This window comes from Thunnus albacares, chromosome 10 (assembly GCF_914725855.1).
Source record: "Thunnus albacares chromosome 10, fThuAlb1.1, whole genome shotgun sequence".
Classification (NCBI taxonomy): Eukaryota; Metazoa; Chordata; class Actinopteri; order Scombriformes; family Scombridae; genus Thunnus; species Thunnus albacares.
The window spans coordinates 11,103,387-11,117,500 of NC_058115.1; the positions used below are offsets into that span (position 1 = coordinate 11,103,387).

General features: G+C 40.4%; 1 protein-coding gene across 1 annotated transcript in view; it reads left to right on the forward strand.

Moving 5' to 3' along the window:
* Positions 1-7,441: 7,441 nt before the first annotated feature.
* The window catches only part of clint1a (clathrin interactor 1a), a 13,340-nt gene continuing 6,667 nt past the window's right edge, over positions 7,442-14,114 (forward strand). Inside the window, exons 1-6 of the mRNA XM_044364551.1 lie at positions 7,442-7,680; positions 11,323-11,427; positions 12,366-12,462; positions 12,836-12,944; positions 13,401-13,565; positions 13,703-13,886. Of these exons, the coding sequence (XP_044220486.1) occupies positions 7,640-7,680; positions 11,323-11,427; positions 12,366-12,462; positions 12,836-12,944; positions 13,401-13,565; positions 13,703-13,886 (701 nt within the window). The 5' untranslated portion in view covers positions 7,442-7,639. The remainder of the gene's footprint in view (positions 7,681-11,322; positions 11,428-12,365; positions 12,463-12,835; positions 12,945-13,400; positions 13,566-13,702; positions 13,887-14,114) is intronic.

A 14,114-nucleotide genomic window follows, 5' to 3' on the forward strand; every position in this document is an offset into this window, starting at 1 on the left:
GTGTCAGTGATTCTACCTTCTCGTGCTCTACTCCTCTCCTTTTGTCAATTTCCCTCCTGGCATAAAGCAGACAAAGTATGGCTGAGTTAATTTCCCCTGTTGCTGAAACACACAGGTCATTAGCATGGCCCACAGGAAACTATTGTTCCATCATAATAGATGGCAATCAGAGGTGAGGTCTGATAACGCCTGCTGTCACCTGATGCTCCGTCTGTTTGCTTCTCTCTTTCTCTTTCTCCATCACTATAGCTTTCTTTCCTTCTCGCTTTTCTTAAGTGCAGTTGTGATGAACTCATACTTGCAGATATCGTGTGCATTTCACAGTAATTTGTAGTTTTTTTCTCCCCCTTTTCTCTTGTACTCTTAGCCACTAAATTAAGCATGACATATCTGGGTTACGATAGCCCTATAACACAACACTTATGCTTCTATACAGTGCTGAAAAATCTTTTGATAACACAAATGCACACACATTGTGCACATGTACACTCACCAGTCCTAACCCACACACAAAGATACTTCTTTTATAACCTCCATCTGTGCTTCTTTGGGAGAATTTTCTCTTTCTTTGCACATACATCTCTGAACTTTTTTCATTCTATTCAGATGATTTACAGACCTTTTTCTTGGTCCAGATTTCTTTCTGCATTTTCTGGCATCCTTCTAGTACCAACAATGGGTTTCCAGGACCTGCAGTCATAATCATTGCTATAGACTTCCTGTGCACTCACAGTATGCCACAATAGTGTTGATTTTGATTGACACCACTGGTGATGTGTAAAAAAAATATGAATATTTACAGTATTAGTATTAGTCATGGTAAAAATTCCAGTCACATCACATACATACGCTTAAACCAGCCTTGATCTATAAACAGACTGAGAATGAAGGGCCTTGATTGGCTGAGAGAATGATTGACAGCTGAACGAGTGGAACCTTTGAATGTGAAACTCAAAGGAAAGATGGGAAGCGTGTTTGTGCAGGTCCCAAGGGGGGAAAAGCCTGGGTTTCACACACGCATGCATGCACGCACGCACGTACACACACACACACACACACACACACACACACACATTGTGATCTTGCTCTACTTTGGGCTGTGCTCCACATGAAAGCGTCAATGCTTCCTGCTGTTTGAGATGAGCTGTGTGTTGCACTGCAAAAGAACATACAGGTCTGTATATACATGTAGACGGACAGGTCTGTGTGGAGACCAGAGCAGGTGAGATTGTATCCATCTTCTATGGCCTTTGTGGAATATCTCTCTTTCCCCCCCTCTGCCTCATTTCCTCTTTCTCCTGTCCTCTCTGTCATTTTGTATTTCTTTTTCTTTCTATCTTTCTCCTCCTCCTCTTCATCTTCTGCTTCTTGTCCCTCTTTTCTTCTTCTTCTTCTTCTCCTTCTTCTTATTTTTCCATTCTTCTTCTTCTTGTCCCCAGAGATTAAAATGAATGAGTTTCATTCACACCCTCGGCTTCTCTCAGGTAAAACACAGAGAAGTGAAATATCTTTTTTTTCCATTCAGTTTTCAATATGCATTTTTCTCATTTATATCATTATCGTTCAAACATGAAGGAACATTTCCATGTTTTATCTAAACATTGAAATTACATACAAACATACAAAATGACAAGTTTAATTACAATCATAATTCTTTCTGTCAGCTTGCTACTGACTCATCATTCCCTCAAAATAATATTTAATATAGAAAGTGAACATACACCGTGTTCTACAAATGGCACTCCACAAATGTGGAGGCACTGTGCCCTTGACTATCCCCCTGCTGAAAGTAAGTCTTAGCCAATTAACAATGTCTTCCACTAGGTCTACATGCACACACACAAACACACGTGTGTGTGCACTCACACACACCCAAACCTCGCAGCTCATGGGACTAAACCTCATTAACTGCTCTGAGACAGACACTCTCTCTTTAATCAATCCTTTTCTAAGACTGCGCGCACATGGAGGAACGGTGACAATACAACACAAGCACATACACAAACACACACACACACACACACACACACATAAGGGGAGAGGGAGAGAGGTTTAGATACATTCACACACTGGTCTCCCAGAGAGAAAAACATGGTCATTTGCCAGGGTGATTCAACTCTAAAACACCCTAATTACATCGACAAAGCCACTTTGTTTTGGTGCAGGATAAAATGTGAATGATTTAGCATATTATTATTATGCCTCTGAAATATTAACCAACCCCGAGGGACTTTATCTGCTCTTTTAAATATATGCAAATTATTTTATTTTGGTTTGGTTTGTTTCCAGTGACTTTTGTGAATTGTGTTTGGATAATTAAATGAGTTTGTGCAGATGTAGAATCGCAGGCAGTGCCTACACGATGATGATCTGCCAGATTAGCATACAAATTAGGAATGTTGCACCTCGACTGCTAATCGACCAACTTTTGTTTTCACTTCAACCTTGACCTATTTGAAACATCTACCCAGTGTCTGGCCTTGGAGTGGAAATGTAAACACTGTTCCCTGGCTTTTAATTGATAAGACTCATTTGATATTGTCCTTCATTCCAAACACTTCTCATTTCTCTTGTGTCAGGCTCTTTCAATTATGATTGTCCTCCTAGCTCGCTGCATGCTTTTTCATACAGCACCACCGGATTGATGTTGCACTGATCTTGTGCGGCTCTGCATTGACTTAGCACTTTTAACATTGCCAGATGAGTGGGTGAAACAGTCTACTTCTGTGTGAACCAGGTACAAATCATCTCCTATCCAAGGTTGAGGAGGTCTTTTAAATGACGTAGTGGACCTGGAGCAGTGGATTTGCAGAGCGCCAACATTTCAGCTCTGTCTTACTTCACTGATTGCCATGTGAATCCCTGATGGGTTCCGCTTCGTACATAATCATTTCCCTAACATGGGATAATTTGATTCTATTACTCTAACAACAGCGCAAACAAATTGCCTACGTAATTTATTGTGCCAATAATAGCAAAAACAGATGTGGTAATGGCACTGTGGCTTTCCAACCTCACATTTATATGGACTTAAAACCAAACTGGATATAATCGTTAAAATACATTTACGAACACCCAGCATCACGTTTACTTGAGGTATTTTCTGTGTCCAAACATGCATAATTATGGTTTGGCAAAGTGGTGATCTTCAGGCTCCGTCAGTGAACCTTCATTTTTGCACCCACACAGTTCCAGGTCTTTTTTTCCAAAAAAACCCCCATAGTTTTTTCTTTTTTTCACAACTTCCCCTCAGCTTTTCCACAGCTTTCTCTCTGCTTATCGGGGTGATTTCCTGTGAGGAGGTTCAAGACACAAACAACATCCGTGTATCTATTCAGCTATATTATCTTTACTAATACTGCATTTCTCCCGTGGAGTATCTCACCGGCCCTCTCCTGTACTCTCCTCTGTACACTCTAAAGTACCTCCATTCACTGGTGTTCTATATGCCCTCTAAAGCCCTCTGCTCTGTCCCATTTCTCCGATTGCCTCGGGTCCTTTTTGACACCTCTGGCATGTTAATGGGCCAATCAGAGACACTGTCCTTGAGAATCTCACTTTGGCTCATTTTCATACCCCCCTCCTCTCTCTCCCAGATTTATAACCTCTGCTGCTTACAGCTCCAGATGTTTTGTTCTGGTTTTTACTCTCTGTAATTGCTAATTCAATCTAGTTGTAAAGGAGCAGATGCTCTCAGGACTTGAGCATACCTGTGTGGGTTCCCGTGTGTGTGTGTGTGTGTGTGTGTGTCTGTGTGTGTGTGTTTGTGTGTGTATGCTTTCTCGCCCATGTACAAAGCAACAGGATTTACTGTAACACCCTGACATATAAACATAAGTCTTTGCAATTACACCAAGCTCATTTCCTTATGTAGGGGAATAAGACAACAGCAGTTTTAACTTGCCAAGAATTGCACACTGGCATCAACTTCCATTATACTCTGAATTACTGTCACCCTTAAATCACCGCTGCTGAGGTTTGCTGGTTTAGCTGTACTGACAGTTGGCTTTGGAGGTCTAAACTGTGGTGGGAGCCTCTCTCATCAGCCTCCTCTCATTTTTTTTTATCATCCTACATCCTTTTTCTCACCAGGGAAAGTGGCAATCCAGTCCAGTTTAGAGAGAAAAATAAACAGACTGGTTATCCACAGGAATGTGAATGCTACTTTAGTCCCATTAGGAACATCTGTGTGTGTGGTTTGAGATCACATCGGGTTGTCTATGCGACTTTGAACATGTGACAAGTGGACTCATTGTTTTAGTATATTCAGTACTTACATACCATGCCAGATATGCTCCGTGCAATCTTACATATATCTGTGCAGTGCACACATATTTATTACACATTTACATGAAAGTACACACACATTAAAAGCGCACACATCAGTCCTTGCTCTCATGCCCACACACGCACGCTCCACAGTGGACCTGTCATGTGTCATGGAGACAGGGGTCAGATACTGTGTGATGTGTGTGGGGGTTATATCGCTTGGGAAAAGGACTAAAGATCTTACCGGGGCTGCAAGAGGGCCAACAATAACAGCCTGAAATATAACAGCAGTGAAAGAACCCTTGCTCTGACAGGAGGAAAGCTGGGCCCCAGTGAGTGACTCTGCAGATCAGAACCTCTTCTGTGGGCACAAAGATGGGCGGGATCGTTAATTCATAGCTAATGTACAAAACAAAGAACATTGTTTTCTAATGGCATTGTAAAACTGCGAGGGAAAAAAAAAGGCACAGAGTGTTTCAAGAGATTGAAAGCACATGTTTGAAGAGAAAGAATAATAGCGGAGTTGTAGAAGCGGCTTTTCTTTTTCTTTTCTTTTCTTTTCTTTTTTTTTTGGTGCACATTCCCAAGTCAAGATGATGTTCCGACCACATTTGTCATGGGAACTTCAGCCATGTAAACACACAGCCTCGACCCCCAGCGGTAGCACTGACTGACACACACGCTCACATGTGCACACAAACCAAGCACACTCACCCATGTGCAATACTCTCTAGTACCAGAAAAGTCAGAGTGCCCCCTAGTGCTGCTTGTCTAACAATTACATCATGTGCCTTAGTTTTCCATCTACTGAAACTCTAAAGTAGAGCGAATTGATGGTCAACAGAAAAGCGAGATGATGAATGGAATGTGGTTGTAAATTATGAAATATCCAGACGGAAATTATGGGTCTACAACACTTCTTAGTGTCTGCCTTGACACTAAGCACACTGTTTGAGAGCAGATTTCTATAATTAAGCCTAAGTTTTTTCCCTAGACTGCGTAGCACTATACTGTATTTAGAACAAAACACACACACACATCCCTGGATACACACACATGCATCCTATATATCAGTATACAGAATTCTGATCTTTAAGGACACAGGGGTTTTTCAATCAAGTCTTTGATTGAATACTTTGCCATCCTCAGCACTCACTCACAAATACACACACACACACACACTGTTGACAGAGAGTGTCTTGAGCAACATCATTTACCACTTAGGCCCCTCCCCGAGGACCATGCCATTCTTAATGCGTGGCAGATAGGTTGATAGCTCTAGTTTCTGTCGAGAAGTGCATGTCAATCAACAGCTCGCGTCAACGTCACCGAGGCAAAGTGTTTCTGAAAGATCTTTTTTACTGAGTGCCTTTCTATCCTTCCTCACACACAAACATACTCAGACATGCACAAACACACACACACATACACACACACACACAGCCATTTCCATCTCAGCAATCACTTCTCCCAGAGTTCTCCTCTTCGGACGTGTAACAGTAATTGAGGTTGCTCCCTTGGGTGCAGTGCATTCTGGGCCGTTAAGTGCTGTTTCTTGTTGTTTTTTTCTCAAATGGGTTGTATTTTGGCTATTGTGTTGTTTCTTCCTGCTCTCCAATAGAAGTGTAAGCCGTGGGCCGTATTTACACGTATCATTAGAGAATAGAGACCCTGTCAGATGTAGGGCGTCTGAGGGCTTATCTTGCCCATCGCAATATCAATCAATACAACAAAAAAGTCTTAATACTTTTCTGTATACACTCAGTCACATGAGAATCAGAAGTATATTTCAAGGCAGACAAAACAACTACTGCAAGTAATTTCATTCTTCCTTTACATAAATTAATCACTGAATACCAATTTATCTTCATAAGATTACTCCTAGAAGCCCATCATGTCTATATTTAAGATGACAGTCAGTCAAGGGTGTTCACTCGCCATGCTGACCTACCTGCTCACCACATCAGGCCTAGCTTGTGACCTTTCTGAGCGTTGATGACGTTGTCCATCCAGAAGAGGGAGTGATTGATCTGGATTGACACAAACAGCCAGTGCCCTGCCTGGCCTGTCACACAACATCACTGGGTCATTGTAGCATGCCTGAATGCCAGATGAGGAAGGACCTAGAGCACACAGGGTGGTGACCTGCTCACTATCATGTAGGCTACAGTTTTGGGCAGGCTGAAGCACATTTGGACAAAAATGTGAGGGTTTAGTTTTACAATGGAGAGCGAGAAACGGTGTGTGAGTGAAATCCCAACATGTACTGAAAATCAACACACATAGAGCCTATATCAAATAATCAAATATACACATGTGAATAAATTGTTATAGATGTGCCCTAGCTCTCTTTGGAACAAACTACCAGATGACTTGAAATCAGTCACTACTGTTTCCACATTTAAATGAAAACTTAAAACCTTTCTGTTTTCTCAGGTTTATGTCTAGACAATTTCTTATCAAGTAAGAAAATGACTGGACAACTGTTTTTCAGCTTTTTAATGTTTTTTTTTTTTGTTGTTTGTTTGTTTGTTTGTTTGTGTAAATGTGTGTGTGTGTGTGTGTGTGTGTGTGTGTGTGTGTGTGTGTGTGTGTGTGTATGTGTGCTTGATTTGGTGTTCGTTTTTGGTTGCTGTATTTCTATGTTTTTTAGACTTTGCCTTAAAACGATTTTATGATGTTGATGCATTGCTTTCATGCTAATGTTAAGCACTTTAAAATGCCATTGTGTATGAAAGGTTCAATACAAATAAAACTGACTTGACTCAACTGCTGGATAAATGGTCACTTTATGCATCATCAACATACAAATAAACCACAATACCTATGTTTTGACTGGTAAAGAGCTACACTAAACCACATTTTACCTCTAGGCCTTACTGGTAGACTTTTTAAAAAATCATAATAATTTACATGTTGTCTAATCTGGCCGACGTCCAGGGGCCCTATGGGATTCCAGTGGATCCTCAGAAAAATGGTGAGCAATTCAATCTTAATACTCCTCTTGCAGGTGGTTTTCTCTATTGTTTTTATTTCCCCTCAATTAGTTATGATTGTGTAACAAGTTGACAGCAACTGTGAGTTTCCCTATACCTATAAAAAGGTAATGTACTCAGCCTATCATTGGCAGCACTTCAACACTTATTAGAAACTACATCTCCAATGCTGCTTTACGCAATTCTGATGACGTTACAGGGACATTTCCCGTAGTAACCTAACCTTTCCTGTCTGCCTGGTGGTGCGTTTGCGCCTCCTGTCTTGAAAGAGAGGTGAAGAGTTTACTTTCCACAGTTGAACGTTTGGTTTCGGTGTTCGTCTGGAGTAAAAGGGTTTTGCCGAGGCAGAAAAGCCCTTTTTTCACAGAGCCAAGATGCTGAACATGTGGAAGGTTAGGGAGTTGGTTGACAAAGCGTGAGTATCGCCCAGCTATATTACGTCTATTTCGTGTTATTTGTGTGTTGAGTTCACCTGTTTGAAAGAGACACGTACCCAAAACTTTGACGTCACGTCACTTTTAACAAGTTAGCTAGCCTGTATGCTACTAGCGAGTTAGGTAGCTGACTTTGACAAATACTATTTCTTCTTACTACGAGTGCCCTTTCTTTGTGGCTTTTATTTCGCCATGTCTTTCATGTTTTGATGTGATATAACACTTGTACTGTTGTGAGATAATTAAGCGTGTTGTTTGTACGTTTCCTCCGACAGTATAGGCTAACTCACTAAGCTAACAAGCTAATTACTTAGCCTCCTGGCTAGGCAGCTAGCAGACTAGGCTAGCCAGCTAAGCAAGTTTGACAGCTCCAGGGCTGAATAATTAGCAGGGAATGTTTTAACGTTCCACGTTAACGAACAGTCGTTACACGGCCACCACTGTATGAAAAATATTTTAGGAAAACTTCATCACTTATGGAAATACGTTACTCTTCGATATGATTGTTATGCCACTTGTAGCTAAGTGGCACCTAACTGTAGCTACACTGTAAGTCGGGGTTAAACTTTACACATGGTTGGGTTACTACCTGCGGCCACAACACAATTGTTTTAGACCTTCATTAGACTGCTTGTCAAGTGGAACTAGTCAGACAACATAAACTAGATTCCAGTGTGAGCAAATGTCTAAACCTTATAATAGATTAGGAGAAAAATACGTTGTAGCGACTTCTTCAAAAGACCGTTGCCGCAACAATGAACATGCAAATCCAAGCTGCAGTATACAATAATTACACAATAATCTGTAGACATCTTGTTTGACCTGTAGAGCTATCATTTGACTGTGATATAAAACACAACGGGATAAACAACAGAGCTATATCGGCACTTGTTATCAGATGCTATCGATACAACGGTGTTGTGAAACTTGTTGGTTTATGCCCAACAGCTAAACTGTAAGTAATTATTTAAGGTGAACTACGACACATCTGCTACTGTTTACCTTTCCAACACCTGGTTTTCATTGAACCTAAGATAAAACTAGTCAGGCAACAGGTAGGCTATATGTAAATAATCTGACAAAAAGTAGGTAATAAAAGTATACTGCGAGGCCTCGGTGCCTGTGAACTCAAGCATTTGCATTGTTTTGATTCCAGTGTCAGTTCAAGGCTGCCTGGCCAGCAGCAGTAGTTTGGTAGCTTAAATTTACCAGTTGTAATGCGAGCACTGAACTTGGGCAACACCTTGGGGATTGTGTGTGTTTTGTTTTGCCTTGGACTCTGGTTTACTTCTAGCTGCTGACTAAAAGTGAGCATGCTGTCCTGTATGGTAGGTTTGTGGTAGGCTATTGCACAAGTTTTCTTCCCTTCAAAGGTTTGTTGGCAAATTTTGTAGACCCAGACAATAGCATGTTCTTAGGTTTGTCCAAGAAGGCGTTGCTACTGAATGCACTTGTCTCCCTGGAGTTTGACCCCTTGGATCATGGGTTGCTTTAACCAGAGAGAGACAGAGAGGTGGACAGACCAACAGAAAGAAAGAATGAAGGGTGTGAGTTTCTAATATTGAAGGAAATGGGAGTTTCCCCGTGAATTTTCTTCCTATTTCTGTAGAAATTTTGGCCCATGAAAGAGCCTGTGCTTTAAGAGATTCATAAAAGGTCACAATTTTGCATACACCTACATAAATTATCATTTAAGTGTTAACAAGCTGTCTGTAACACTGACTGTGTGGCATAATTTCCTGTTGTATGGTTACGCTGTGAAGTTTTTGCTGAGGCATGGCATGCAAGCAAATGTTTTATCCTGTTTTAAAAATGTCTTTGAACAAAATCATAAGATATATTAAGAATCAAATACAATTGGGTTCATGTTTAACTACATAGGGATTTTTTGGCAGATACAGCACCACAGCAGTCAAACGGAAATCGTGTGTGATAGTGTGTCACTGTGAAAGAGTAACACAACTTCCGTTTTATCTGGCTGATATCTAGGACAAGGCCCACCACTGAGAAGAGATAAGATGTTGCATCGTAACCTCTTGTTATTCATCGTAATTCATGCAAACATGAAGCATTTTGCAGTATACCTAAACATATCTGGAGAGACCCAAGATATATCCAGTTAGTAACAAAGCACAGAAAATAGTTGGAAACCTAAATTAATCTTAATGAACCCTGATCCTAAGACATGTTGATAAACACAGATGAAGCTGGACTGGACCTAGTTTGAAATTCAGTTTGATACAAGAGAAGGGTTGACGTCTGTCTGGTAACTTAGCACACAAAGTTATTGTAACATATGGTCCAACTCAGGGGTTGATTATAAACAGATTTGACTTTTTTTTGGTTGTTGGCATAGACTTGATTTTTTTTTTTTTTTTTTTTTTTTTTTTTTTACAAAAAACAGTATGATGTCAGAGTGGTTACCATATCCCACAGCTTTGAGTAGTAATACAGCCTGACTCCAGAACCACAGAAAGGGTGTATCTCTGCTTAGTCTACCATCAAATCAATGCTGCTCTCCAGGCCCTGTACATTTCATTGCTGATGTGGCAGTAGTAAGTAAGGGATGAGGAGGACCAGGGTTCAAATGTTTTGCCTCACCGTGTTTGGGTTGAAGCTCCGATAGTAGCTCATTTAATTATCTGAAATAAGATGCATGTTTGGTTATAGATAATACTTCTGTAGTCTAGTGTGGCAGTTAGATACTGAACTAACAGTCACCAAAATGAAAATGCACCAGTGCCACTGACCACAAAAAATGGCGACACATGTACACTTAGCAGAGCATGTGTGGTGGATACACTGTTCTTCAGGGAGCAATACATTTTAGAAATCAGCTGGATAACCAATTTATATGTTCATTGCTGAATAGTTATTCAATAACTCAAACTTTTTTTTATCAAACCTTTTTAGTCAGGATTATTCCATTGTATATGAGGACATATTGCAAGCCTACCAGAAGCAGCAGTAGGTTTTTGTAGTCTGATTGAATAGATATAGGCGAATGCTTGGTTTTCCTTAGTTTATGTATAATCATCATGATTCTGAATATTCTCACAAGCTACCAAACCTTCCAACCTTGTTGAACACATTGTGCATGTGTAGCTGTTTATTCTGTTCTTTACCATAATCACTTATGAGATAGATAAGCCTAATGATATAGAAAACCAACTCTATATTAACCTGAGATCATTAGAGAGCTGCCATCTATACTGTTTCTTCCTGTTTGAGTTCCTTTTTTTTCTTTTCTATCAAGCTTCTTAGAATGTCAGCAGGCAAGAGTTCACCCACAATGAGCACAGCTATGTTTCACTCAGTGCCATTTTAGGCTTCATTTGTGTGTTTATATTGGATGCAGTTTTGCATTTGCTTGTTTAGGCCCATGTTTTTGGTTTTTACTATCAGTTAGATGCAGCGCTCTCACACAAGCACTACCTATTGTATTATTGTCCTTTTTATAGGCTAAAGAACATGGGTGTGGCTGTAATGAGAGTATCTTTATCTATTATCGTCCATGTTGGTGGTTAAAATGGAGGCGATATATTTTGAACTGAAGAGCCAAATGTGACATAGAGTATGGGAGGTGATGTTTGAATTTTTTTTTTTTTTACCCTACCGTATAGAACCAACGTGGTGATGAACTACTCAGAGGTGGAGTCTAAAGTCAGAGAGGCCACCAATGACGACCCCTGGGGACCATCAGGACAACTGATGAGTGAAATTTCAAGGTAAGAACACACAGTGTTGTACAACATGTCCTACTGAAAAGCACCAAGGTTATTTGTAAATAAAATTCGAACTGCAGAAAGATTATCTTAAAGCCCCTTTTGACCTCAGGAACTTTTCCAAGAACATTTTTTGGAGCTTAGGAAATGAATGTCCATTTCAACCATAGGAACCCATTTTAAGTTTTGGTTCTGTGGCCATCGTCCCTGCCCACAAAAGTCCTAAGGTGTCCAACATATTACTTTTCTGCCAGTAACTATTGGAGAAGGAGTTGGCAGTGCTGAACACAAGTCTCTCAACCTCTACATGTGTACACAATTAATTCAAACTGCTGCAAGCACTGGTTGTAGTATCACTATTACAACAAGGGAGAGAAAGTTTTCTGTTGTTGTTGTGATTGACATTTAAACAATGATTATGTAGCCAACTAGAGAGAGTGGACGAAACAAAACTGATTGAAACTTAACTGTGTAATTGTTTCATTGTGGTTACATACTAAAACAGAAAAGGAGATTTTGGTACTTTTGAAACAGTCCTGCCCTGCTTTCAGTCTCTCTTTTCACCTCTGCACTTCTCCTTTCCTATATTAATTCAAACATCACAGCCACATAACTGTAAAATTCCTGAGAGCAAAACAATAACTTCAACCTTCTCCAATTTTACTGTTGTTGTCTCGTTGCATACAGAAATGAGTTATACCAAGCTGTCACTTTTTAATATTGTATTGACCTAATTTAGCTAATCCTTGCCTTCTTGAGATGCAGAAACCAGTTGTACCCATTTCCTAAGTTTAGTTCCTGGAGCTGCAGAGTTCAAAGGGTTGTTTGGTTATAATGAATTTATTAAAGGACATGGTCATGCACTGTAAATCAAAACCTTTGTCGCCAAAAGCAATGTGTCCCCCTCATTCCCTTTCTTCTCTGACTGTGTCTGTGATCAGAGCCACCTTCATGTATGAGCAGTTTCCAGAGGTGATGAACATGTTGTGGGCCCGCATGCTGAGGGACAACAAGAAGAACTGGAGGAGAGTCTACAAGGTGTGCCACAGCACTGTTGCAACATCCCACAAACACGCATGCAATTACGACATAAGGCTTGAAGGCCTCAGTACTACGTACAGTTTGTGACCATTTAAAAAAATTTGCCATCTGTTAACTTCAACAAAACTTCAACCAAAAATTTTTGCTCATCCCTTAGAGGCAAAAATCAGGTATCAACAACAAGCTTTAAAAAAAAAAAGAGAAATGAATATTAAGTCAAGACGGAAGTTGTAATTGAAATTATATTTGGTTAATAGTTAACAAACAAGAGCAGTTGGTTTGCAAAAACGATCATAAAACCCTCAAGATTCAAGATAGGCATCAAAGTTTAATCACCTTGTGCTATAATTATTGTTTGTTTGACTCGTAGTCCCTGCTACTGCTGGCCCATCTAATCAGGAACGGATCAGAGAGGGTTGTCACCAGTGCCAGAGAACATCTCTATGACCTGAGATCGTTAGAAAGCTACCACTTCGTAGGTAAGCTGTCATTCTGATGTTTTCCCTCTATCTTTTCACTCATTTATAACATTTTTTCTTCTGCATTTTGGAGGAGTAGTGTATGCACAAGCTTGTCAAACAAAACACTCACAATCCCTCATCACTTTCATGTTCAAGTTCTGCTTTGATGAGGTGAGGCTCTCTCTAGGCAGAATGTGTATTAACAAAAGCTTCAGTGTGAGCTGTAATGAGTGGATGAAGGCCCTAAGCACTGCTTATTCCACAAACCCTTAAAACACACACGCACACACACACACACACACACTCTCTCCCCTAAAGCTGCTTTCATCCTTCTAAACCATGTGTGTATTTAAGGTTCTGTTTACAAGCAAGAACACTCAGCTTTCCCTGTATGGAGATGTTCATATTTACTCTGTGTGTGTGCACCAAATATCACTGATTAAGTATATTATCTCAATTTTTGTTTCTTTGTAGATGAGAATGGGAAGGACCAAGGCGTGAATGTGCGTCAGAAGGTGAAGGAGATGGTGGAGTTTGTCCAAGATGATGACAGGCTGAGGGAAGAAAGGAAAAAGGCAAAGAAGACCAAAGACAAATACATTGGAGTATCCTCTGACAGCATGGGATACAGAAGTTACTGTAAGTCCTCAGTTGAGCAAGTAATATAAACCACCCTCAATTCATTTAACAAAAATATTTGGCTTATGATCAAATCCCTGTCCTCTGCCTCTTGCTTCTATCTCCTAATCCTGTTGCTTTGATTTCTTTCACTACAGCGGGGGACAGGTATGACTCCAGCGATAGCCGGGGAAAGTGGGATGATGACTGGGAAAGGAATAAAGGGCAGTTCCCCTTCAGCGAGAAGTTGGGAGAGATCAGCGACAAAATCGGCAGCACCATTGACGATACCATCAGCAGGTTTAGGAAGAAGGATAGAGACGACTCACCAGACCGATTTAGGTAGGAGAAGGAGTCATCATGTTATGCTTTGCACCATATTAAACTTAAAGGCACAAACCATGTTCCAAATATAAACAAAATCATGGCCCCCACCACCAAAATTCAAAAAGATTGGAATTTGCGATCACTCCCAAACTGATTTACAGCCTTTCAAAGAAGGACTAACAATAACTAGACCCAAGACCTATAAATGGTATTTATATCATCAGTGCTTGTAAACACAGCAGT